This window comes from Harpia harpyja, chromosome Z (genome assembly GCF_026419915.1).
Source record: "Harpia harpyja isolate bHarHar1 chromosome Z, bHarHar1 primary haplotype, whole genome shotgun sequence".
Lineage (NCBI taxonomy): Eukaryota > Metazoa > Chordata > Aves > Accipitriformes > Accipitridae > Harpia > Harpia harpyja.
Window position 1 is genome coordinate 86,924,372 of NC_068969.1, and position 27,179 is coordinate 86,951,550.

The 27,179-nt window shown below is 37.5% G+C and overlaps 1 protein-coding gene across 6 annotated transcripts in view; it reads right to left on the reverse strand.

Annotated features, from left to right (window-relative positions):
* Positions 1–4,150: 4,150 nt before the first annotated feature.
* The window catches only part of SMARCA2 (SWI/SNF related, matrix associated, actin dependent regulator of chromatin, subfamily a, member 2), a 126,568-nt gene continuing 103,539 nt past the window's right edge, over positions 4,151–27,179 (reverse strand). For all 6 annotated transcript variants that reach the window (XM_052778984.1, XM_052778983.1, XM_052778985.1 and 3 more), the window contains 6 exons: positions 21,265–21,482; positions 10,511–10,616; positions 9,601–9,702; positions 7,010–7,142; positions 5,742–5,884; positions 4,151–5,103 (listed from right to left, as the gene is read on the reverse strand). In XM_052778984.1, the coding sequence (XP_052634944.1) occupies positions 5,068–5,103; positions 5,742–5,884; positions 7,010–7,142; positions 9,601–9,702; positions 10,511–10,616; positions 21,265–21,482 (738 nt within the window). In that variant the 3' untranslated portion in view covers positions 4,151–5,067. The remainder of the gene's footprint in view (positions 5,104–5,741; positions 5,885–7,009; positions 7,143–9,600; positions 9,703–10,510; positions 10,617–21,264; positions 21,483–27,179) is intronic.

The window sequence follows — 27,179 nt, forward strand, 5'->3', positions numbered from 1 at the left end:
TAAAAATATTTTACCTCGTAACAGTGTCAGGTCAAGGCAGAGAGTTGAAGATGTTCTTCAGCACACTCGTCTCTCTGTGTGAACGTAGAGTCAAAAGTATAGTAAATATTGCCATATTCACAACCCTCTCATGTAACGCAAACTGAGACACAAGGACTAGTGTCTGGAAAGTAGGCATGACGTCCACATGAGAAAGAAGTAGAGATATACCTTCACCAACCTCCTCTCATTTGAGGAGAGGGTGAGCTCTTGGTTGTTAAGGGGAAATAAGAGAGTGGTGCTTCAACCTCCAGTTAACTTTTGTTTTATGTCATGTTTAAATAATTGTTGGATAAAATCTGACTTTCTGACTGTCCTCATAGAGAATAAGCAGGCTGCATCTGGATAATCCTTCATGGTAATTTTGGTTTTCATTTTAATTAATGAAGTTACCCCAAGCATAAACATGGCCCTTGATGTTAAACACTTGAAATGTGTAACTGCACGGTCCCAAAATAGAAAGTTCTGTCGCCACTGAATGGGATGTCCAGTTTCAATAAAACAGAACTAGGTAAATGCTGACTGGTAACTTGTTTCACATCCTCTGCTTATTTTCTGTCTCATCTACCTTCTATCCCTTGTTCAGCACAGCAAGATTAGGGATGAGGGACTCCTAAAATGATACACAATTCTACTGCAAAGGAGTCAAAACTGTGTTCATTCACCTCTTTGTCTGCCCTGAACCTACTGCCCCTTCCTCCTTATGGTCAACACACACACACTACTTTTGCTAGCCCCTTTTGTGAACCTACAGAACTTGATTTACAGTCATGTTTCAGCTTACAGTTCAAGTCCCTATTCAAAATCGAAAATGGTTTTTTTGCAAGAATTTTAAAATATTTCAGAAGTTTCTCAGAGGATGAGCAGAGGGGAAAGTAAGAGACCAGTCTAAAAATCTCTTTATGAAAACTTCTCATTTTGTTTTTAACGTGTTGTGACCTGTTTTCTAGACTAGACAAAGTGTTCAGTAAACCCTATTGTCCAAGTGTTTTTAATGAAAAAGTGACAGTAGACTGTGCATTATTAATAGAGCTATTAATGCCCTCTTTAGGCAGTCAACAGGACTGAGCATGTACCAACAGCTTAATAATTGCACACTACTTCGAGGCTTACTACTGCATCAGCTGTGCCTTTGTCTTACACTGCACAGAATACCGTGGCAGTGTTTCCCATGACATACCTTGCCATGTCTCTCTGCCTCAACAATCACCGAAGTGCCAGCTTTATTCATGAGATGAGTGAGTGAAGTGTACGCTTCCAGGGCCAGAGAGGTGGTGGTGGGGGAACACCCCGACACTTCTATTCTGAACGACATGACAAGGAAAACAAAAATACACGTGGGTCTGAAAACATACCCAGTGCCAATACTTTGCATTGAGGACCAGACACATGTAAGCAGGAAGCCATTTATATTAACAAGTAAAAGGGTTTGCATTTTGTTTCCTTCAGAAGCTGTGTGAGGGGAAAATAAAGAATATTAATAGCATCTGAAATGTATAAAAGCTGTTAAATGTTATTCATCTGGCCCACTTACACTGCTGCCTACTTCCCAGGAGAAGCAGATGCAACAAGAAAATCTCCTGCTATTTCCTTCACTTTGCTTATCTTTCTCAGTGCCCAAGCTACATAATTTCCAATTTTACTAGACAATTTTCTGAAATTAAGGTAGGAAATGAGTTTATTTCCCTCAATATGGATTGTAGCATTGTGCTTTTATTTGAGTATTGTCCTAAAGATATTCCAAGTGCTTTGCATGTCAACTTGTACTAGAAAGGCAATCCTGTAAAAGAGAAAGTGTGCTTCCATCTTTTAAGATGGATTTACCTTAAAATAAGATTTCCTTCTCTTTTTTTGTAAAGAATTTGGAAGCTTACATATGACAACAATTTACCCAGAACCTTTTGCTTCACATAGCGATGTGCTGAGATTACCAGAAAAAAAACTAATCTTGAAAAATGCAGTCACTTCATACAGAGAAAGAGCAAGATAACAATTTAAAAATTACTGTGGGTAGAAATTAATTCAAATCCTAAGCAAATAATAGGACCAACTGCAGCGGAGACATAGGCATGACTTAACAGTCATAAATCAATTTTAATCTAATGATGAAAATAATTGCAATTTTTCTTGAAACTCAGAGGGGAAATTGAAAATATTTTGAAACTACTTAAACTTGATAAAGCAAAAACTGCAGCTTAGAATTCAAACTTACTTCTTCATGCAAACCGATATCCTCATATGGCTTATAGTTATTGACTAAAAAACCAAACAGTTAGTTTCATTTTTCACAAAAATGTTGGGTCGTCTTAGTTCACTTTTGTTCTCCAGCTGAACACTCATCTGTAAATAAAGAGTTCTTGAAAAATAAATCAAACTGGGTCGCTGCAACGTCATCAGGCACTCTGGGGATGGGTAACGTGATACTGTGCCTTTTACATCTACGTTGCCAGTTAAGTCCACTCCAGGCCAGCCGTGACTGAAGCCTACTGCCAGGTGTTTCTTGTCATGCACAATGGGTTGGTAGACTTAGTTCATTCTGCAGTGAAAAAATAACATTTATATATGGTCTCATGAAACTGTCACTGAAGAGAGAATGGCTTCTGCAAACCAAACTATCCCATATCACAGAATCACAGAATTGTTGAGGTTGGCAGGGACCTCTGGAGGTCATCTGGGCCAACCCTCCTGCTCAAGCAGGGTCACCTAGAGCCGGTTGCTCAGGACCATGTCCAGATGGCTTTTGAATATCTCCAAGAAGGGAGACTCCACAACCTTACTGGACAACCTGTGCCAGTGCTCAGTCACCCTCACAGGAAAAAAAGTGCTTCCCGATGTTGAGAGGGAACCTCCTGTGTTTCAGTCTGTGCCCACTGCCTCTCGTCCTGTCACTGGGCACCACTGGAAACAGCCCTGCTCTGCCTTCTTTGCACTGTCCCTTCAGATAGTAACTTAAATCGACAAGGTGCCTTTGAGCCTTCTCTTCTTCAGGCTGAACAGTTCCAGCTCGCTCAGCCTCCCTTTGTATGTCATATACTCCAGTCCATTAACCATCTTCATGGCCCTTTGCTGGACTTGCTCCAGTATGTCCACATTTCTCTTCTACTGGGGAGCCCACCACTGGACAAAGCACTCCAGATATATGACACCAGTGGTGAGTAAAGGGGAAGGATCACCTCCCTGGACCTGCCCGCAACAGTCCTCCTAATGCAGTCCAGGACACTGTTAGCCTTCTTTGCCACAGGGGTGCATTGTTGGCTCATGTTCAACTTGGTGTCCACCAGGACCACCAGCTCGTTTTCTGCAAAGCTGCTTCAGACATTGGTCTCATCAGTGTGTCCCCCTGAGATCAATGGTATCTCTCAGTGAAATACTGGGTCTTTCATTCAGATGGGGCACACACTAGGAGTGAAATGTTTGAAATTGCTAAAACTAAACAAAGATGACTTATCTCAGTGCAGGGCTAATACACACAAATGGGCACCAGACAAACTTATAAATTGTTTTTCAACTGAGCTAGAAAAATCTGAAGTGGTTAACATACTGCAGGGCACTATAAAGAGATGTGATGTAGACACATACTGAGAAACACACAGTTCAGGTAACAAAGAAATGTTCAGTTTACAAATCAACTCCTAGGCTTGCACATCTTCTACTCAATACATGTTCAAATCCAAGAAGTTTTGATTTTCCACAGTAGTAACATTAACTGGAGGTAAGTAGTTCAAATGTTTACGCTACCACATCCTAGTGCATCGCAACTCTGATACCTCAAGATAATACTTAAAATAAACTGACTTACAGGTGGGCTGACTGCCTGCGTAACTAATTGTATTCATGCCCACTGAGGCCTATAGACATAGAAAGAAAAAGAAATGTTTATTTTATTGCTTAATCAATTCAATTGTAATTAGGTAATGAACTTCACTTTTACTTCAAGGTATTATTTTATTACTTCAATTTTATTATTCTCTCCGTCTCTGATGATACTTCTGTGGTATTTGAATGAGTTCTTATTTTACATTCAGGACAGACCACAGTGGACCCCTCTACAGGAGACATTCCTGCCCTCTCATCCCTTTATAGTGGAACTCATAACACACCGCCGCATCTATTGAGCTAAATTATCTCTTTATTAGGAAAGCACCAACACCACATTCTTCAAAATTACTGGAATTTTATTTGCCTCAGGCTTATGACTTGCAACCAAAGACATTGTGCAAAGAAAGCAAAGATTAAGTACACTTTAGGGAAAAGGTGATAATCCACATTGGTAACATAGAAGATCAGTCTGATGAAAGAAGCCATCCATTACACTATATAGATTGCAATATTCAATAGCATTTTTTTAACCCAACTTTTTTAATCAAGGAGAAAAAAAAGTTAAGCAAAGTTACAGTAGACATAAATTTGATACAATTCAAAAAGCATTTTTCTGAAGATCATCAAGCGTAAAGTGGAAAAACGTATATGGGACAAGGTGGATGAAAGCTAACTACTGTACATTTATAAGCTATTAAACAAAGTTGCATATATGTACCACAGTGTAAAAAATCAATACAGAACAAATAAAAACTTTGAAAACTGCCTGATGAAAAATAAAATAACCAGTGGCTTTTAATGGCTTCTCCTGGTTATCAATGCTACAAAAGACTTTTTTTTTTTTGTCTTTCTGATGCCACTGAAAAACATCCTATCAAATGATAAAACCAGGCACAATCAAACCATTACCAAGTTAAAACCAGCCCATAGAAATATACTATCAACCCACATTTTCCATCAAAAGCTTTTTTTTTGTTGTTTTTAAATCTTTTGAGGCCCATTTGGTCACAATATGTTACATTTTTTTCCTTTTTTACACCATGATATCATATGTTTGTCTGGCACTATCCTAAAGCTAATTTATAGAGAATGAGAATACAGAAACAACCCAATGTCTATTTGACAAAATGAATTCACTGGGTGTAAAATAGGAGAAGGGAGAAGAGAAGGGGAAGGGGTCAGTTCTGCCAAGAAAATAAACCCTATGGATCACTCATCATCACTTCCGCTTGCTTCCGACTGGTCCTAGAGGTAAGAGACACAAGACAAGTCAGAAATTCTTTGCCAGCTGTTCTATGGAATTTGTTAAAGAAGGAAAAAAAAAAGAAAGTAAAAGGAAGAAAGTTGACAAACTGACAAATCAAGATAGCCTTAAGAAAGGTACTATATTATCTAACATTTCTCTTTCATGACATTTCATTTAATCTCTGTAGACTTCTTGAGAGAAGGAAAGACACAGAGTCAGGAAACACCAGATCTTTCATTCCACCCAGACATTTAAAAACAACTGGGAAGAGGTCTGTTTTCATTTGTTGCAATAGTAGAAGCACCCACCAAAAAAAAAAAAAAAAAAAATCAAGCTAAGAGTTTTGTATCTGTGGACAAAAGCAAACAGACCATGAAGTTTAAAGGTTCAATGAAAGTAGGGACAGCTCCAAGAAATAAGCTCCAAACTTCTTAGACTTCTTGTCTTTCAGCACTGGAACCAGATCTCATAAGCACACCCATATACAGTTAACACCCCTGCCCAGTTCTCTCAAGATGATCAATACAGATTAAAAATGTGCTTAAGCATGAATAGTTGAGAATTCTGACAGCAAGCAGGACAGGGTAGAGACGCAATCACTGCAACCACTTCCACAGTCTTAGTGAACAAAACTTACATTTTCATCTTGATCCTCATCACTATCATCATCACTCACGACAGGCTTGGCTTTTGCTCGGCTTTGCCTCTTCTTGCCTTTTCCTTTCTCCCGACTTTTTTCATCCTTCTTATTTAGCTTGATTTTGACTTTCACTGATTTTGCTGCAAAAAGTTGAACAGCATAAATGAATGTAACTTTCATTTATCAACTTTTAAATGCTGTCTCTGTTCACAGAAATTCACCTCTGGTAGCAGCCTGAAAAGATACCCCCCTCTGTTCTTTATCTGGACTGTGGAACAATGAAGCAGAGGTATTTGCTTTTATTTCTGTAATTCTTGATAGTTTTAACAATAATTTGTATTAAACTATAAAGAATAACTTTAAGTTCACCATGTGCATCTTCTTTTCATTCTCAGAATGCATGGTGTCTACAGGTAGTATACAGTCCTGTGAGAAGATACACATCTAAAAATATTTTCTTCCTTTATACAATTTTTGTACTTTAAACTACAGAAATGCTATGTGGAGGTGACTGGCAAATTTTGAGTTGACATCCTTCTGAAGAACATGTTGAATTCCTGATTCCAGAATATCCACTCATTTCCAAATGAACTGCTACAGTTGCATGCTTTGCACATCCGCCTGAAGTACTTGAAAGAGTAGCCCAGGGCAGAATGCTACAGTTTCTGTAACCAGACAGATGGGGTAGCTGGAGAGTATGTGTAGATGTACTGGGTTGCAGAGTGTGGAATGAAGGGATCCCTCTTTTCCACTGTATCATGTTTCCAAGTCTGCAAGGACTGAAAGAGTGTCACCTCCCGCTTCTGAAACAAGCAGAGTTTCACTTAGGGGCACTGAAGAATATTTGCAACATCTTCTGGTTCTTAACCACATGATGAGTTTTGTATGTCACACCATTCCTGAAGGTTGACCACCCGTGGATAAAGACTGTCTCTAGCCTTTCCAGGCACTTCTATTTACAAATAACATGAACAGGACCAGAAGGGTTTATAAACACTCATGACCAGCCAGATCTGCTTCCATGAAGTACCTCTGTGATTTGTTTCTCGCTTAAAAATAGTTTTCTATACTCTTAAGAGGTATAGCCAGAACATACAGCCAAAAGACTTAAGCTGAATGTTAACAGCCAAAGCAGCAAACTTAGTAAGAAGTTACTTTCACCGACAGAAAATAGAACCTTACAATCAGTCGCCATGCAGAAACTGTAAAACCTCCCCTTCTACCCCCAGATGTACTTTCTTTTCAGTATTTAGCAGGGGACTCACATTCTGATTCTGATTCTTCTTCTTCATCATCATCTTCATCATCATTGCTTTCATCTTCACTTTCTTCTTCTTTGGCAATCTTCTGTCGTGCACTTTTGAACACAGATTGAAGAACAATGGAATCCTCATAGATCTACAGTATGAATATGAACCTATGTCACAACTGTAAAGTCAAGCAGTATCAAGAATTCACAGCATAGACCTCAATTTCCAATGCAAACCCATAGAATATATTGCCTTTTCAAACACTGAGTAACAACGCTTGTTGCATGAATTTTACAAGAAATGCCAACATTACTTTTTCACGCTCTAAATGAAGAAATTTGCCAATAGTGAGCCATAAAAATACAACTCTTAAAATGTATTACATCTAAAATGTCCAGTTAGAGCATTTTTCTTATTTTTATTACCACAGGAACTATAGGGTATTTTCATTAGACAACAGAACTTCATGACAAATAACAACATTCATGACAAATCTTCTGTTTCAATAGACACATACTATTTTTAACCCCTTACATGTCTGTGCTTCATTTGACCATTACAACATGAAAAACTTTTCAAATTGCTGAGGTTGCACTGGGGACAAAAGCCTCAAAACATGAAGTCTGTCTCTCCCTGAAAACCCCTCATAAGGTTCCAGCTCAGATGAAACTGCTTTGCTCCAAGGAAAAGCAGCATGCATCATACTAACTGAACAACCATGTAGAATTTCACTTGAAGTCACTGTGTACTTAAAAAACTGCCTGAATTAGCCTCTTGGGTTTGGGTGCATATGCAAATAATCTAGTTTACTGAAGTGAACTTGTATGTCAGAGCAAAGGTGGACCTGAACTACTGCAAATAACATGAGGTAGCCTTAAAAACTGGAGGACTGCAGAAGTGTCCTCCCATTCACTGGAAATCAAAATGAATAGTACGAGAACTTACCAGAAAGAAACCTAAAAAAACCTTACGTATGAATTTTTTGGGCTTCATGCTACAAAAAGTAATACTACCTCTAGGAGTTAATGTTGGTACATTGGAATGGAAAATAATACTACAACACTCTGATACAGGTTAGGTTATTTCCAAACAGAAGCAGCAATATCAACTGGACATTTCTACCCACTCAGGATTATTCCTGTCAGTTCTACCATCTCTGCCTAACAAGAGACCAGTTTCCCATTGGCAACTTGAGTCATTCTGATGAGAATAATTTCATTATTTTTCCCATTTAGCTACTGATTTTCCTTTGCATCTTTTTATCTCCTCTATCAACTTTTACCATTTGCTGAAGTCTTAGTGATACTTTTTGGTATTAGCTTTCCTTCACTTTTGGGGGTTTTTTTTGCATTTGTTATCATTAGATATTTATAGCTGTTTTACTGCTGTGTGACTAAGCAGTAAACTGGCAATTTACATTCAGACATGTAGCAAAATTTTGTCCAACACTTCCTATCATCATTAATTTTCTTATTATTTTTTTAGCTGCTTTATGTATAGTTTGTTTCCATATAACTGAAGACAGTAAAAATACCACATGTACATATTACAGAAAACATTTTCTGTCTCTAGATAGCAAATAATCACAAAATGATGAGCTGTATTCAACAACCCTTCATAATTAACTGCATGCTCATTTTAATTTTTAGTTCTCAAATTTTAATATAAACTCCTCAGTTTAGCTAAGGGTCATCAGTAATGTTTAGGGATTTGAAGGATGCATTAGTATTGGCAGCATCAGCCTTCAGCTTACTTTTACTTAGGTTTCTTTAAACATCATTTTTTTCCTTTTCCACATCACAGGAGTTGTCTTCATGTTCTCTGTTTCAATTTAATATTGTGTTTGCATCACACTACTTGGACCTCATCTACAAAAATAATTATCCAAGAGTATGTTTCCCTGTATTGTGAAACAACTTTCTTATCTGTCATCGAGATTTTGTAGTCTCTCCTTTTGTGTCAGTGTCCTGTTCTGAATTCACAGCACTGAGCATATTCATGTGTGTGAAACATCTGTTTGAGATGAATAGATTTTGCCTTCTAAACCTCTGAGACTCATCTGGGATTTATTATTCTGTCTCTTAAAATAGATACTGATCTTTCAACATTAAAAAAAAAAAAAAAATTACCAGAGCATTCAGAGAGTGTAAAGCTTCATACACAAAGCTTTACAGCTGGACAAACCTTGAATTTCTATCCTCCTTCAGCAGAAATGAAGAGTTTGCTACAAAGTATTTCCAAAGTCCTGTCCTAAGCTGTCCTGTTAATCTGCTCCTTCTATCATCCACTGTGGTAAACCCAAGCTGATGTATCACTCTACACATACTGCCTTTTACCATAGATTCAAGTAGGCTTACAGCAGCTCTAAACTACACACAGATCAGAAAAAACTGATCTCAGAATTAGAGTCAAAACCAATTTCTCTGCATGCACACACTGCAGCTGTGTCCAGTGAATTCTGGATGATTCTAAGAATCTGGGCATTTTTTTCTATTCAGAGTAAGAATTAAAACACAGGGTTTATATACATCAGGTAATAATCCACAAGCACTGAAAACATTAGGAGGGGAAACCTGTATGTTTAACACAAAGTGATTCATTCAGACCTGTGAGCCCTCCAAATTGAATGTCTGAGCATTGTGACACAGTAGCATGACATCTTTCTCCAAGTCTCCAAGACTCCGATATTTATGGTTGCGAATTCTTTCCTGTTGCATTTGTTGAGGAAATGAAGAGAAGTATGGATGGCCGGTGGTGCAGAAAGAAAAACAGCAGACAGGACACTGAATTAATATTTGATTTCAACACATTAAAAACTTTCTCTTTAAAAATTCTACCTAAGCATCAAGACAAGTATCTGTTTAAAACAAAGTCTTAAAACTTACTGTTAACATATTACTCAAAAAAATACACCAGGGTAATAGAGCAAAAAATAAGCAATTGCTGTGTCAACTGGAAGGGACAAAAGCAACAGAAATGGAGCTCTTTTGGTAAAAGGAGTTCCAGTTTCTTCTTTCTAGCACAGAAACAAAGTAAGATATGGCATGAATGAAAGTCATACAGTTATGACATAACCTAGCGTGCAACAAGCTGCATAAACACAAATTGCCAAACTGCGTTTGGATCTGACCTGGCTGTTCCAAGATGTGATGCTAGTTTAGGGATGACTATATTCCCCTATAACCATTAAACCTTTGCAAACACCGTGTTTTTACCAAAGATGTGCTTACAGATTCACAGTTAGGTGCAATTTGCAAAAAAGACACTGAGATATCATCTCTGAAAGCGTCATTCATGTCACACTGCTACATTTTGATTTGACTTTGAAATTACAGTGATATACTGCAATATATACTAAACAAAATTCCTAACAAGGTGTGTAACAATGTTTGCAATGTAAGCTGCAAATGCAGGTACATGCAATATTCATGTTGTAATTTTACTGACGAGTTTATGCTCACCTTCTGTGTAACAAAAAGAAATGGAGGAATCTCCACTTCCAGAAAACGTTCTTACCTTTATCTTTTTGAAGTCCACTGGCTTCCTAATCAATTCATAATACTCTGGTAATTCTTTCCTAGATGGGAGCTGAATGAAGACTTCACTTAGCTGCCGTCCTGAACTGTTGAGAAAAACAAACCCATAATGCAAAGGATTACTACAACTTTCTCACAAAAAACATAAACATGCATATACAATCTAATCATAAGGAAAAGAAAAATCACAATTTTTTCTTCAAAGAATTAGAAATTGAAACCTGCTCTGATTTTTTAATTTGGTACAGATAATTAATTTACAATTTAAAACATACCCTTTGTGCTGTGCATATCACCATCATTATAGGATCATATGTGTAGAAGGCTTTATGGAAGCAGGATCAGGATTTGAATCTGAATTCCGTAGTTGTTTCCCAAGTACAGCCTTACCTTTTTCTCAGTTTTGTTTTATAATTTTTAGGAAGTGTCCCTCCTGTCACTAGAAGTTTATCTTCTTCTTGGTCATTTTATAGCTGTTTTCTAACTCCTCGTCACAGCAAACCATTTGTTCATACTGATTTCCATTACATCAGATGCTGACTGCTATCAGACTAACTAGATGTTACAACAACAAAAAATTATTAACTTCCATAAATGACTGTTAGGTTTCTGGGAAGATCATTGTAACTGTATTGAAAGTCACTGCTGCCATTTGTACTTCTTTAGTCATCTGAATTGAAGTCATAGGTTATCTAAAAACCTTTTATCCTCTAGGAACGTTGGCTATCACTTACAGGTGTTCAGAATTTCTAAGATTTCCAGATTTCCCATTGTTCATCCTTTATTAATAGCTATTTTAACACTTCCAAATTGCAGGATTTTTTTAACCTTCTTATTTGTGGCTTCCCAAATAATACATGGCTATAAGTCACCTGGAGAGGAAATGTGTTGATGGCACTTAGGGGTTTAGTCTTTTTTTTTTCTTCCTGTGTGCGTGTCATTTTTCTCACAGTCAAAATAGCAGAAAAAAGCTCTGCTGAGAGGAACTGCAATTCACTGCACATGGCATTCACAAGCATTTCCCAGCCCACATTCACATGCTTCCGTCTCTCACAGGTACTCCAAAAAGGTCCTGTTTTCTCATCTGCATCTTCAGATGGCAACTCAGGGATACCAAACCTTCACAGGAACTGGGCAAGAAGGCTGCAAAGTCCTGGTCTCCACCTGAGCTTCTCTCTTGCGGTCACCCTCCACAGTGGTGTGGGATCTTATCAGACACATTAAACTAATACTGGATCGAAGGTTAACTGAGGCAATTCTGCCATGGAGGATAAGGATGATAAAAAGCACAGAACAGCTCTGCCCTTTATGAAAGTCATGAATGCCTACTATATCTTAGGCATTTCTAAATGCCTGAAATAGCAAGAGAATTTGAGGAGATACTAGTTTTGTTATGGACCTGATAGACCAATGAACAAGTAGATATAAACAGAATTTCCTCATTTCCTAAGCAGCTGCTGCTTACCTGATCCAACATTTCTTACCATTCTCGGTTTAGTCCTGGGACACTGCTGCTCCTTATATACCTTGCATCAGAGAGGACAATAATGTAAACATTCTAATCACAGCTTGCTAATCAGTGTTGTTCAACCAATATCCTGGGTGCCAACTGGCAGCTAGAGTATTTTTCCATCCAATGCAAACCAAAAGCCTCTGTCTCATCCTGACTTTTGTCTGACTTGCAGCAGTAGAAGCCGTTCCCCTTGACTGCTTAGCAGAAACTGCCAGGCTGCCTCCTGGATTACAGCAAGATTATGGCACATGCATAAATGCACTTCTGGGTGCTGCTGCTGCTGCACGGTGAGACAAGGCGGCATCCTGTGCGTCTCTGTCAGAGAAAGGTGACAGTGAAGTCTATCTACCCCATCCAGCTGTTGGGGTAGATACCCCGACAGACCACCTGCACCTCATACTCCAGGCAGTTACTAGCAATTTCACCCAACAGATCTAATTTATTTGGGAAGCACTCTGTTACTGAAATAGAGGAAATCAGAAAATAACCAGATAATTGTCATCCCAAGTCTTACTATTTCTCTCCTGCCAGCAAATAATTGTGAAACTGCACCTCCCACCTCCTTTGGCACTGATTCACACCATAGAGACAAATTAATTACTTTCATACTTCCCCTGTCAGAGTGGGAGGTCTTTATACTATGGATTTAAAGGCACCAATCTTGTTAATGATCTATGTGAGTGACTATGTCATGCCGTACGACAGAACCTGTCTTCATCTCAGACTGCCCTCTCAAAGAGAAACTGGAAACAATACAATGAAAAGCAATGCATTAAGTACCACTACACAACTGACTAAATTAACAGGTGTTCCTACTTCTTTGCAAATGAGGACTGTATTTTTTTTTCGTTAATAGAGAAGTGTTGAGCGCTCACAGTTACAACTGAGATCAACGAAATTTTTTCTGGACCTATAGAACACTAAGTACCCTGAGAAATCAGATGTCTGGTGCCCAAATGGTGTCTTTAAAATTTAGATTTCTATTCCTTATTTGTAAAATGAGAATAAAATGTTGTGAAAAAAGTTCTGTATCTGCAAAACATTCAGACTCCTTATGAGCATTATAAAGAAGCCCAGGGGGGGTTCAGCCATTCATTAAGTGATCGGTGCCCACCTTGTATATGCAAGGCACTGGTCCTATGGAAAAGCAAAGCAAAGCTGTACACTGTCACACCATTAGACAGCATACTGTAAGGTATCTTCCTGAGGGAATCACATTAGGTTTCCACCTTTTTTCTGTTATAACCTATTTTTCTGTATGCTTGACTTCACAAACTTAATAAAGTTATGTTAATGAATCTGTACAATATACTGACATATGCTATAGATGTAAGCTAATCCTTTAAGAAGTGTGAAAAGTTGCTTTCAAAACTTTGTGCAGTGTGAATCTGGATTTGCTATGCAGAAGGACTGAGTTATCATTGCTGTGTTTTAAACTTCAGCAGCTTTGTTTTAACAGAAATATCTATTTCAGAAAAATTACTAAAGCACTGATGCTGGTGTTGCTTCAACTACACTTCAGAGTCTAACAACAAACAGAATGATTTAAGTATAAAGGGAACAGCTACTAATAATCTAATTTTGATCGATTTTTTTTCTCTTTTTACATACACACACCCACCCCATATTGTATTTTATATTAAAAATATAACAGTAGTAAATTATTAAACAGCAATATCCTGTTTTCAAGATATAAATCTAGCCAACTGTGATTTTTTCCACACACTCTATTAAACTAAGAATGCCATAGCAAACATTCAAGCTTTTGCTTGATATAATTAAATACTGAGAATCATTTAAGGCTGTGAAAGAAAAAGCATTAAGGGCATGAAATATGCAACAGACAGAAGACTAGTGCCTGATTTTGTCTACTCAGATCAATAACAGCTTCTTCTGTTCTATCATTTTTATAGAACATCCTCTCACAAAGAAATATTATCTTCTGCTCCCTTTGTATACATGCATCTATACTGTAAATTACTGTGATCTTTTCTTACATAATCTCAAATGGCTGTGATGTGGATAAACCATGAGAAAATTAGTAATTATTAATGCAACTCTGATTTTAATCTCTGTCCCCACTTTTGTAATTAGAAAATAATAACCACAACAACTACCACATAAAAATCATGTGCAGTAAAAATCACTTACGGTTGCCTAGCAACTAGCAGGATACGTGCTGAAGGGAAGAAGGACCAGAATAAATTAAAAGACCCGACTGTGAAAGAACTGTGAGTGACAACGCACTGCTACTGCATCAGCTCAGCATGCTAGTCCTGTGTGCTCACATAAAAAATACTTGCACGCTGTGTGAGTTAAAAATCATTAAGAAATACTGCTGATTTTAAAAATATTTTTGCTTAGAAAAATATTTGTGCTCAATGTTTCTGATTCTCTCTCATTTTTGTCAAACTGCTTACAAGGTGCATACAAACATGTATTTCCACCCATTTAGCCAGTATTATCTTCAGTGGAATTAAACGCAAGAACAATTAGGCCTCATTTGTACAAGGCTCCTTTTTGTATGTTTTCCCTGGCAGTATGTGGCCAGAAGCAAGCTGCTACTGACCTGTCAAAAGTATTACTCCTATCAACACCCTTTCTCCTTTGGAATCAAAAGGAGAGAAAACTATGAAGCTGAAACTGCAAAACGTTCTTGTATTTCTGGCAAATTTCACACTTTTAATAAACACTGAAATTCAATTTAGCATGGATAGAATGAAGAGTCCTACATGCTTGCCCTAGTCAGAGCACTCACAACCAGAACCACGGCACGCAAATTACAACTCCTAATCAAATGCAACTCACAAGGATGCTCTTTAAAAAAACAGCGCATGTGTGGGAGGAGAATTAAAAGAGCTTACATAGCCAGGTGGTTCCTCTGTATTTAACAACTTCCAACAGTAACCCAGCTATGTAGGGAGATGATTCATCTTCATTAAATGTACTTAATGATTCTTCCTTTTTGGAACTGACTGCAGTAACACATGGTGGACCTGTCCCCATCATTGAAATAGAAGTGGGTAAAAATACTTAAAAATATAATTCCTGGTTTTGACACATGGCTATGTTCTCCATAACTTTGGCTTGGCTATAAACAAGAATTATTTGCTTTGTGTGTTTGAATACTCAAGAGTACCAGTTGGCATAATTAATTACTAGTTAGATTAGTAATGGCTAATTACATTACTCACCATTTTACAACAGTTAAAAAGTGGCAACTTGAGAAAACAGCTGGAAATAGTCTGAATAAAATCCATTTCACATACAGAGAAAAATGCTCTCTCCCTGAGCTATGTCCTGCCAAAATTAGAATACTATGCGCATTTTGGCTTTAACAATGCAGTGATCAAAATGCTAAGCACCACAGACAGGGGAAGTCTCTTGCCAAGCAGGAAACATGCACGGGGCAGAACAACCCCACCCTTCAATTTTTTTTATCAGCTTTATTAAGATTTGGTCAACAGTGACCTGCTATGGGGAAGAGGCTTTATGAAGTTAACCCGTACACCATGCAAGTCCTTACTTTACATCTCACGAACAGAGCAGAGAGCAGGTAGATCGCAAATGAAAATCACTGTATGTAATAGAGCCATCAGCATCCTAGGACTCTTGAAGTCAGCTGTTGCTATCTAAACAAAGCTAATGAAACTAGCAGTACCACCAAACTGGCACCTAGACAGGAAACACCAAACTCTGATGCAAGGCAGAAGAGGACAGTGGATTTGTAGGGAAGCTGAAGGATTACAAGGTATGAAGTATCATTCTTTTTCTCCACTTAATTTTATCAATCAGGAAAGGGAAGCTACACTTACAGCTTGTCTTCCTCTGAAGTAAAAAATGAAGGAAAACCTTCAAAAGAGGAAAAAGATAGTTTGGGGGACTAAGCCTGCATGTGCATGATGCAAAACCAGCAGCTGGGGCTCAAACTTGGCATACAAATTCCTTATTCTGAAAAGAACACCTATCTCCAGTAAAATTGTCCCTGCTTTCAAAAGGCTAAAGCATTTAAACTGGACATACAAACTCATTTTCCTTTCTGAAAACATAACATGTATTACATGCATGATCCTATGATTATTCATTTCTATGGGCATTCATAATTTTAGAGGGAAGGAAAGACAGGTTAAAAGCATTGGAACTAGAAAAAAGTGTGACAACAATACTGGACTGATGCATTTCAACTTGCTCTCTTCTAAACTGGTGTTTTACACTGCAAGATTAGAACAAGGTACAAGGCTGCAAAGGCACCTAAATCTTTAAGAAATAATTGCAATCAAATCCCAGATTAAAATGTATTATTGCAAATGAAGTCTGCAAAGATGAAACATATACTTTACATTGAAGAATCAGGATCAATTGTGTAACTGGAAAGGTGTTTCCAGGTCCTTGAATCTAGGGTCTTGGTATTGTAAATAATCATATAAAAATTTTTTAACCAGGGAACAAAGTCCAAATCTATCTAGGTATTTCTGCTCCACTATTCCATATGGAAAGGTCCAGAACTCTTAGTTAACAACTTGACTGTATTCATGAATGTTTACACTCATATAACCTTGTGATCACCATCCTGCATTTTACATATTTCTACACTGTCCGTGTTTATGCTTCCCTTCTTTCCCAGGTGAATTTACTGACAGCAGTCATCTTCCCCTCTCAGACTGTGCTGTGTTTGGATAAACAAGCCAATGTATTTCCTCTTGCAAGACTCTCCCATGCTATTTATCATTTAAATAATTATTTACACTTGTCTCAGGGTAAACTAATCTTTCTTAAATGGAAAAGTATTCAAGTATTATATACAGCAATTCAGAAGCATTAATGGTGTCACATATAATGGCATACACATATAATGAGTATTTCCTCATCCACACTGACAATAGTGTTAGGGCCAGGCTCCTATTTTCTTATGGCTGGAGAATACTGATGGCTCATAGTTAGCTTTGATCAATAATTTCTTTGCCCGGGTCATTTTTTTTCTGCCAGTTCCACATGATGAGCTTCCAACTCAAAGAAAAGTCTCCTTTTATTAGTTTGTAAGTACCTTATATTGCACTCTGAGGTACTGTATTTCATTCCAGTTCTCTTACTCCAGACTTCACTGTGTTCAGTCCTCCATAAATACCATCCCAATATTGGTATTTTAAAACTCTGCCTTTTGGCTAGCACACTCCACATTTTTTAATATGTATCCTTAATATATTATGATCTATGCCAACACCAATTCTTCAAGAACTTTCGTGGTATCTTCTTTCCAGTTTAATAGCTCCTTTTTTAATAGTGTCTTCAGTTACGTCTTTTTCCTTGTTTTCACTCAGATTAGAGAGCTTACTCATTAGATCTCCTCCTTCTTTCATATTACCATGTAATTTTCCTGTGGTACTCTAATAAATGCTTTACCAAAATCATAGAATGGTTTGGGTCGGAAGGGACCTTTGAAGATAACCTAGTCCAACTTCCCTGCCATGGGTGGGCAGGGACTTCTTCCACTACATCAGGTGACTAGAAGTCAGGGGATTCTGACCATCTTTTCTATCTTACTTTTGCTTCATTACAGATTTATCCTCCATTCTAAGACATTATAGACGAAACCTAGATTAACTCAGCTTCACCTATGACGGCAAAGCAGTGTAGAAGAGAAAAAAAGGTTCTGCATCTGTAGTACTGTTCTGTATGTAGGGTACTGCTCTGTATCTACAGTTGGCAACGTGTTTTATGGTTTGATACTTAAAGCTGAGTAATAGAGGACCGGTGCAGTTTAAAAAGGTAGCAGTGAATTCAACAAGCGTATTTACTTCTTAATAATTTGGAGCACTTACCCCACAGTTCTTCAAATTGAGGTATGATTCTTTGTTTCAAGATTAACAAAGATAAGTACAAAGATATGATAAAGAAATGCCTACCAACACAAAGAAAAGCTTAAAGCACATCACCCAATACTGGAATCCAAAGCACAGCAGCCTGCAAAAAGCAAGGACTGTCAACTTGACAAGAACCTCAACAGCTCTCACACCAAAGGAGTCCAAACAGTCTGAGTTGAACATTTTCACAGTGCCTCTCATCTCTCTCCTTTTTCTCCTTTTCCACTATTTTTTTTATTACATGGGACACACCTCAGTTACCAGAATTCCAGGAAACTAATGCAGTTAGGCTGCCAGTCAAGTCAAATCTCAGCATAAACACTGAAGTTTTCTCTCCTTCAGTGTGTTCCTAGTTCTCCAGAAAGATCCAAAGAAACTCAGCATGTAGCTATAAATTGCTCTCTAAGAACTATTAAACTTATTGTTAATGGAATGTTTCATTAAAATCAGTATCATGTTGGGATGTGGGATGGGAATAAAAAGAAGTACCCGAGTTGCTATACAGTAGTGCATAAAAGACGAAAATCTAATGAAAAAGCTAGAATTTGCACTGAGAACATGACAGAGATAAACAGTAATTTGACCTCAATGCTAACTTCCACTGTCTTGCATGGAGTTCTTTAACTGGGGTTCACAAATAGCTGGATATCTACCTCTGAATTTCCTTTTCAAAGTATTGTATGTTGCATTTCTCTACACTGGACATTTACCTCAAATGTTGCTAATTTGTCTGTTTAATCTTATTTTGACTTTTATATAATAATTGTGTAGCTCAGAATTCAGTTTACTAGAGCTTATTGCTTGTATTATTGTAGCCTCTAGCTTTCCCAGACAGAGGCAACCCACCTTGGATGCTTTTTACAGCACAAGTCAAATATAAGACAGTCAGGAAAGTATTTGGAGACTCCTTCCCTGCATCAGCTTTATAAAGAATCACCACAGAAAAGCAGCCAACTCCAGATTTTTGTGGGCACCATGGAAAAATGTTTTTTTAAAAAGAAAGATTTTAACAAGAACAGAGAAGTGGTTTTGTATTTACAAGGAACTCTTCTCAAAATCAAGGGGAAACATGAGATAAAACACAGATTCATTAGTTTAGCAACACATTCTCTTGATTTTTTTGCCTGCTGCCTTACTAACTGCAACAAAACTTTGACAAAGTAACTCAGGCCAAAGTCAGTAAGATTTTGGATGGGTACCACCTGACCACCTTTTGGGACACAATCAGCTCTCCATGGTCCGGATCAGCCCTCTGGACTTTCATAAAGTAGATATGAAACAACTATTAGCACTGAAAATTTAAGCTAAAGACAAAGATGATTTCAAGCATTTAAATACTACATACATGAAAACCCTTTTTTTCCCCAGATGAAGCTCATGGCCTACTTTTCTTCCAATTAACCTGTCCCTCCATACTTGCCCCAATTGCCTTCACACACACAAAAGCCCAGAGCTGAACAAACATGAACCCCCAACAAAGCTGAAGGTTCCAATGCCTAAAACCCACTTAATTCTAAAGCTGCAGATCCTGAAAATATTCATTGAACTCTAGTACAACGTTAACACCAAAGATTTCAAGATACTAAAGTTTCCTGATGCCTAAATGTGCAATTCTGTTCGGTCTCAACTTTCACAGGATTGAGTGGTTTGATGCTAGCTCACAAAAAAATCAGAATACAGGAACTTGGAATTCTTTTGCATAGCTCATCACACTGAAGAGCTCAGTTTAACAGGCATTTTTAATTCCTAACAGAATAGAGCTCCATACACTTTATTTAAAGTGGGAACCAATTCTGTCATGAATAAATGTGGGCTCCTGGGAGAGGGAATAGTATGCCTTGTCAATACATAACAGCACAGTGATTAACTTGTTTGACAGAGATCAGATATGAACTTCCTGGGGCACAGGCAACAGGCAAAAATATTTAACTTCTGCAGTAACTATCAGTTACTATCAGTAGCTATCCCCTACTGGACATTAGCGGAAGTAACTTTGCTTGCTATTTTAAAAATGAGACGTAGGTGCCCTGATCAGAAGGGCTTGGCTTCAGGAGAAGGCTCAAGGCCAGGGATTCAAAATAAATAGATGCTTCCTTGCAGCCCTGCCTGGAATACCTGAACTTTAAACACTTCTCCTTTCTCAGCTATTCTGTTAGTTGAGGGTCACAGCAAGCTGAATACACTGAGTTTGTAGTCTGCTTCCTGCTCATAATGTTCATTGCTGTGAATCCTGTTCTGATGCAATAAACTTTTCAAAGTACTCTATGGAGCCCACAGATCACAGAATGCTTCACTTCAACAGTTATGTGCCAAAAGTCAGGTATCACAGCTCTGTGTGCTTCACCAGATACCGCCCAAGTTAACCTTGTACAGGCAGACCCAGAGCAGTAGCTGCAAAAAAGGAAGAAGTGGAACCTGTCATTTGAAGTCACAGACTGAAAGTTGTTTACATGCAAAAATTACATTGTTACACTTGTGCAGCTCATGTAATGTAAATACTTTTTTATTTTCTCTGAATGCATTTAATATTCATTTAGCTTATCGTTGCTCCTTATATGATTTAAGTAATTCAATGTACAGCAAAGAAGGGATAAGTACACAAGAAGGCTTTACTGATTTTTGGCAAATAGAAGTTGAATTAAAAAATACAACTTTCCCAAACAAGTCTGATTCAAAGATGCTATTAACCAATTCTCAATTTCTTCCTCATGAAGCACATATAGTTTTCAGTTTGAAAACCTGTAAAACAGAAGTCTTCAAATGACATTTCAGATTAGAAGCAACATTTTTTCCTAAGGTCAAGCTATTTAGCATTTTGTTATGCTGACAATATGGATTTCTTGACAAACAGGCTTCCATCTCAGCTGCAGACAACATATTATGCTCAGTATTTTTACAGTTTTTCCTTTGGCACCTCAGAGGCTCATGATGTGAACCCTACATTTTTGGGGCAGTCTTTCAGGTTATGGTGAGACCCATGCTAATTTGCATTAATAAATCTGTAGCCATGTATTTGAAAAGATTAATCTTGACACATGCTGCACCACTAAACTGAAGAAAAGTTTCACTCAAGCTAAATGTTCTTAAGTACACCTCCTGAGCAGAATGACTTCATTTCTAAGCAGGAGCTCTATGCCTACTTTTTGTATTTGTGTTTCAACAACTTCAGATCAGATGGGTCTTTAAAAAACCCTCTACAAAGACTGAGACAGGATCAGGCCCTAAATGGAATTACTTTTCAGAAACGCTGTGTCAGCAAATCCTTCTAAAGACTGAAAACAAAAATGAAACCGTTAAAAAATGTAGAGAGAGAGATCAATAGAGAGGGAGAGACCAGAGAGAGACCAACTCCAAGCTCACCTATCCTTGTAGTTTATCACAGTATCAATGATAGCACTCATTTGTTTTGTCAGTTTGGGTGGGTTCGGTGACAACTTCTCTGCAGGAGGCCTGCCTCTTCTTTTCTTTGCTTTCTCTCCATCCTCCTTCCCTGAATCTTTATCCACATTTCTTCGTCTCTTCCGTTTTTTAAGCCGGACTTCCTCTTCCATTTCTTCCAAATTGCCGTCTTCAATTGCCTGACAACCATGGATTCAAAAAGTATGATTTTTAAACAAAAGAGATATTGCAAAGGGGAAAAACAAACTGTATTTAAAAACAAAAACGCAACCCCACAGGATGCAGATAATTCAACTCAAAATGTTCAGCTTATTTATAAAAAAGAGTACAACAAGAAACTGAGTTACTGGCAATCAAAGAGGCACTAAACATTAATTTGTTCTAAGAATCCCACTATCATCTAAATAGATGCATGTTTATCTGAACCTTGAATTCCACACCAACTCACAGTGTCACACACAATAATGGCCTGTGGTACTGTGTCAGTAAGTGTACAACAAACATTCATTTGTTCATGTCAGTGGCAGTTCTGGCTTATGTAGTTCCATGCAAAACAGACTTTGATATTGCATGTTTTCAAACAGGACAGTCTAAACTGCGCTCGGCTCCCAAAGCCAGATCACACACAGTTCTTTGTGCGCACAAACAACACACAGACGCTTTATGCAGTAACGACTCAACTTCTCTTCCAAATAGTTTAAGCAACTTCCAAATCGCCTAAGCATTAGAAGCATCTCTAAAATCTATCATTTTCCCCTAGAATAGTAACCAACAGATAGGCAGAAACACTGACAGTACAGTGTTTTACTGCAAAAAGCACTCATAACATGGGATGAAAAAAAACCCCACCAAACCAAAAACCCCCACCCTCCTCCCCCCAGTCACAAACAATGAACACTAGTTTCAGTTACCTGGATGTATGCTTTTAACCAGACCCAGCAGCACTATGTAGAGGGATAAAAAAATTGCTACAAAAAACCAAACTAGGAATAAAGGGAACCTGTTCACACACTGACTATCAGATCCATGTGATAAAGCAAGAAGCTGAACTTTTCTTGATTTGGGAAAGCCAACAAAAGAAATAAAAATACCGAGTCATAAGAAAAATGAAATTAAAAATAAAACAATCTTCAAACTAGGCTTTCTGATTAATGCTTTCTCAGAACATAACTGATGTTGGTATTTGTTCCTTTTGCCTCTCAATATTGCCTTGAGTACATGCAAATGCTAATCAGTCCTTTCTCGTAGCTGAAAGAGCTCTAATCATAAGGCAATTACCTTCATTTCTTCACAGCACCAAACATGGCTAATATTTATGATCATGTGAGCATAACAATCAATATAAAAAGAGTGATTACAGCCCAGACATAATTTTTCTCAATTGTGTACAATGTCTCTTGAAAAACATTTTGTGAACAAAACCTGATGCACAACACAAAACAGCCTGGCATGTTAAAAACACCAGTGGGATTTTGAAATCTGTTTCCTACGCATCCTCCGATGTGCAAATCCACAGAACAAACACGAACGCAGAATCCTGAGGGACAGCCTGAAACTAGGCCTTAATAATCAAAAGACAATTTATATCATGCTTCCACAGCGTTCAGATAACCACTATGAAGGAGGCTTGAGATCTGATGAGTTAGGAAGAAAAAGAAGAAGAAGAAAAAAATAATCTGCACACAAATTCATTAATACTCATTTGGCTAAAGCAGGATACCTACTATAAACCACTGCAGCTAACAAAGATTAAGAAAAGGAAATTTCTCTGCATATCTTGGAAGCTAGAAAAGCTAATAATAAATACAGCATGCAAGGCTGTCAACAGTTAATGTCATTACTCTCCTTAAGCACTCAGTTGTACATTGAAACACGGAGAACACCGACTTTTGATGTGTTACACACCTACACATGCCTGTGATGGTAGTTCTACTGAATCTTCAAGACGGCAATGAAAAAGGATATTTACCTTACCACTATCAGCAGGCCGGCTATCGGAAATCACAGTTAGTGGGGATAAAATTAACAAGCCAGCAAAGCAGCGAGCTGCTAGTCTCTTCATCAGCTGATCAGGAAAAAAAAGAGAGCTGGGGAAAGGCTATGTTTTCATATACAAGTAATTTTATTTTACTGAAAATTTAATACTGAAAGGATTGTGGATACTCAAATCTGCTGTTTCATTCTACCTACTACAAGGCCCGAAGCCTTCCTCCTTCAGCCTGCTTTAATATTGACAACTACTTATCATATTTCTCCCCTTATTATTCTAGGCATCCAAATTAGATTTTTAGCTGTGCAGTTACTGATTCCTGTTAGCATTTTAATTGTAATAGCACAATTAGACAATTTCATGTATGATTTTAAAACTGAAATAGGGTGCATGCACTTTAAAGATGCATATATTATAGAAAATGTATTCCTATTGCTCCACAGTGAACAGATTAGGTTTTGGTTATTGAAACTGATAAAAAAATCTATTCTGCTTTACAAGAAATCAAAAAAACAAACCACATCAAGTTATCATTTTGTTAACTTTGGTAACATTTTGTTGTCCTTCAGAAAACTGGTATTCACTTAACTAAAATATATTTTTATTTTTTGTTTGCTTGACAAATTTTCTACTGCCAAAAAAATAACAGTGGTACTGCCTTCACAGAGTTTACTAACAACTCATTTTAGAATTCTGCATAAAATTCTTCCTTGGAGTAGGTAATATTTTGGAAAAAAAGTATCAGGACAAAGAGAAAAGATAAAAGTAAAAAGATTTTTTTTACGCTTGCACTCTTAAAATTAGTGACTAGCAGATAGCAAATTAATTCTTAGCATACTACAGATCTGCAAACAAACATTAAACTGTCTACTTAGCTAACAGATCAATCTATTACTATACTCAGCTTTCAAAATTTATACACATGAATGTAAACTCGGACAGTTTTCCTTAATTTAAGACTTCAGTGACACCACTTGAAAATCAGTGTGACAATACCAGCAGTCCAAAAATGTTGTTATTGTGACTCCTAACATTAGTTCTCAAGTGGCAAACTTATATTTTGTATAGAAACAGTAATATTTAAAACTAAACCTATATGATTTATGCTGCCTCAAAAGGTGGCTTAAAACTATATCACATAAATCAATTATCAGCAGAGATACTAGTGCTCTTTGCATATGTCTACACATAGGATCCACACATGTGTGTATGAGCAACAAAATATTTATTAAACTAATTCATCTGACTGAGCTCTTTGTTAGAAAAGCTTACTCTTTTAGGGCTGAAGTGCCACACCAAAGAGAATGCCCTTCCAAACCTTTACCAGTACGATAACAATACAAATTCCACGCACAAATCTCCAGTTCCTGACAGATGATGGGCTGTGCAAGAGTGCAAGATAGCACAGTCATCTCCCATGCTCAAATGCCTCTGGATTAGTGAAGTGAACAGCAAGGGAGTCAAGGAAAATAGTACACAAATAAAAATTTAACACCTTCCTTCCCTTAAGGAAACAGGACAAAGGAGTACAAAAAAGTTTGGAGACTTCATTTTTGAAAGAAAGCTGTGAAAATTTAATGTCAAATTTTGCAAAAGGCTGGGAACCTCATTAAAGCCCGAGATGCCAGTGGAAGTGTGAGAACCCAATGTTAAGTCCAGTACTGACAATATCTTCCCGCTCTTCTGTATCTTAGTGCTCTGTCCTGATCCACGTACACAGAACAATTTCCTTGCTGAAGAGCTAAGAGCACGTAGGCTACACAGGGCACCAGAATTTTAAGGAAGAGCATACTGACCATGGATTAAAGAAACCAAACTGCCTTCCTCCAAAAGGAAGCTTCCCCCCCCCAAAAAAGAAACCCACAAGAGTGGATTTTTCAGAAGGCAAGTAGAAGTTACTTCTGAGACAGTTGGTCTTCCTAATGCTGCTTGCAATTACATTTTCCTCTTCATAAAGGAAAACAGCTGTTTTGAGGTGGAAGTACTCTTAGTGAACATGGATACAACCAAATGAGCACCACAGAAACAAAGGAAAGATCAAATGGAATCTGTTTTATTTCTCCATTTGAAGAGCAGGACATTATGGATGTATTCTTAACTTCTTCATGAGAGCATGACACAGCACCACAACTGAACACCTTTTCAATTGAGAATTATGGACCCAAATAAGCACGAAGAGCTACAGCTCTGAGTTTTGTTTCACGACTGCCTTCTGCAAGTCAACAATCGTGTTAGACTTATAATGCTGAAAATATGTTCAGATTAAATGAGAAATGGGAAAGAACATGAGATCTCTTCCTGCGTCCCTTTCTGATTTTATCTTAATGAAAATGAACAATAAGATAGCTTGCCCCCTTCCCTTCAGACATCAACACCCTTTGTCTCTCCAACTTGCAAAGTTAGAAGAGAGCTCTTGTGACTAACATTACCACATGAACAGATTTGCTAGCATGATAATTAAACTTCATGTTTCCATACAAAGCATATAAAACATAGGTGAACAGAAAAAAAAGTCAGCTTCCCAAGTCCCTGAACATAAATACTAACCCAGTCATAAAAAATTTCCAAAGAACGAACTTTTCCGGGAAAAACAAATAATTTACCTGGGCATTGTACTGACTACCGGCCAAGAGGCACTAAGCTTAAGGGCTGTTAAGCACTTAAAACCATAAAACGTGTCAGTAATGTAGTAACGAACAACAGATGACTGCTTTGCAAAATGAAGTTCCCATTTACCAATTTGGAAGAGAAGAAAGAAGTAGAAGAACGCTACAGAAGGCTACTAACAAACATCAAAAGCACTAAAATGTCATTTACCTGCCCACACCAATTTCCTTCCTCAGCATAATTCTTCAAGTCCTATACTGATATTCCAAGAGAAATTCCACTTTTTTCCCCCATCTTGCTCTATTTGAAACCCTACCCCTCTTTATTTTACATTTTTGTTCTCAGATTATATCTGACAACTGATGAGGACTTCAACTTTCCAACCTGAAGTTCATCTGCTCCAAAAGTTCTCTTCAAAATCCAGTTCTGCTTAGTTTCTCAACAGTGACATTCCCGATGTCTGGGACTGTTTCTAATTTCCACACATTGGAATTATTTCTTGATTCTCTACAGCAAGTTCTGTTACATTGTAGCTAATTATCTCTTGCTATGCTACAGCATAGAGGTCAGAATACTACAGATAAAGACTGTGAAGAAGAAGAACGCCCTTGATGATGAAAGTGCGTAAGATACTTGATATCAACAGTGCAATGACTAAATACCTGAAGATAAGTATAAGGATTGATGAAGAGTTATTTAATTAAATTTCCTCTCCTTGCTGGATAGTATCGCACAAGAGATTCACCAGACCAGTTTTGTTGGGACTAAACTAAAACAGAGTATAGATTAAAATCTGCCAAAGGCAAAGAATTAGTGAATATATCCAGTTTTTCCTTTCTTTCACTGCTGACTTATTCTCCTCCACATAAGGAATATTCCAGAAAGTCTCCATCCAGCACTTAGGTAGAAACGGAAGTACTGTTGTTTTTAAAAACACAAACAGAATGCAATTATTGCAAAAACACATAAACTTGTAATAAATGGTCTTCTTAGATATACTGAACTTCCGCAAAATAAGGAAACCGAGTCCTTCAGCCGTATGTTCATCAGTCAGGACCTGCATCTTCACATCACTGAAACTTGCTTCTTTTTGAGAAGTGGGAGAAGATAGATTGCCTTTTGGTTTGCATTTTAAAACTATTAATAGTTGCTTAATTATTTGCACAGAAATTCCAGGTGCCTATTTTTAATTAGACATTAAGGAAAACAATAATGCAAATTATAAATAGTTTTTCCTTGCATTTTTATTTAAAGACTGATGCCAAAAAGGCTCAATGGA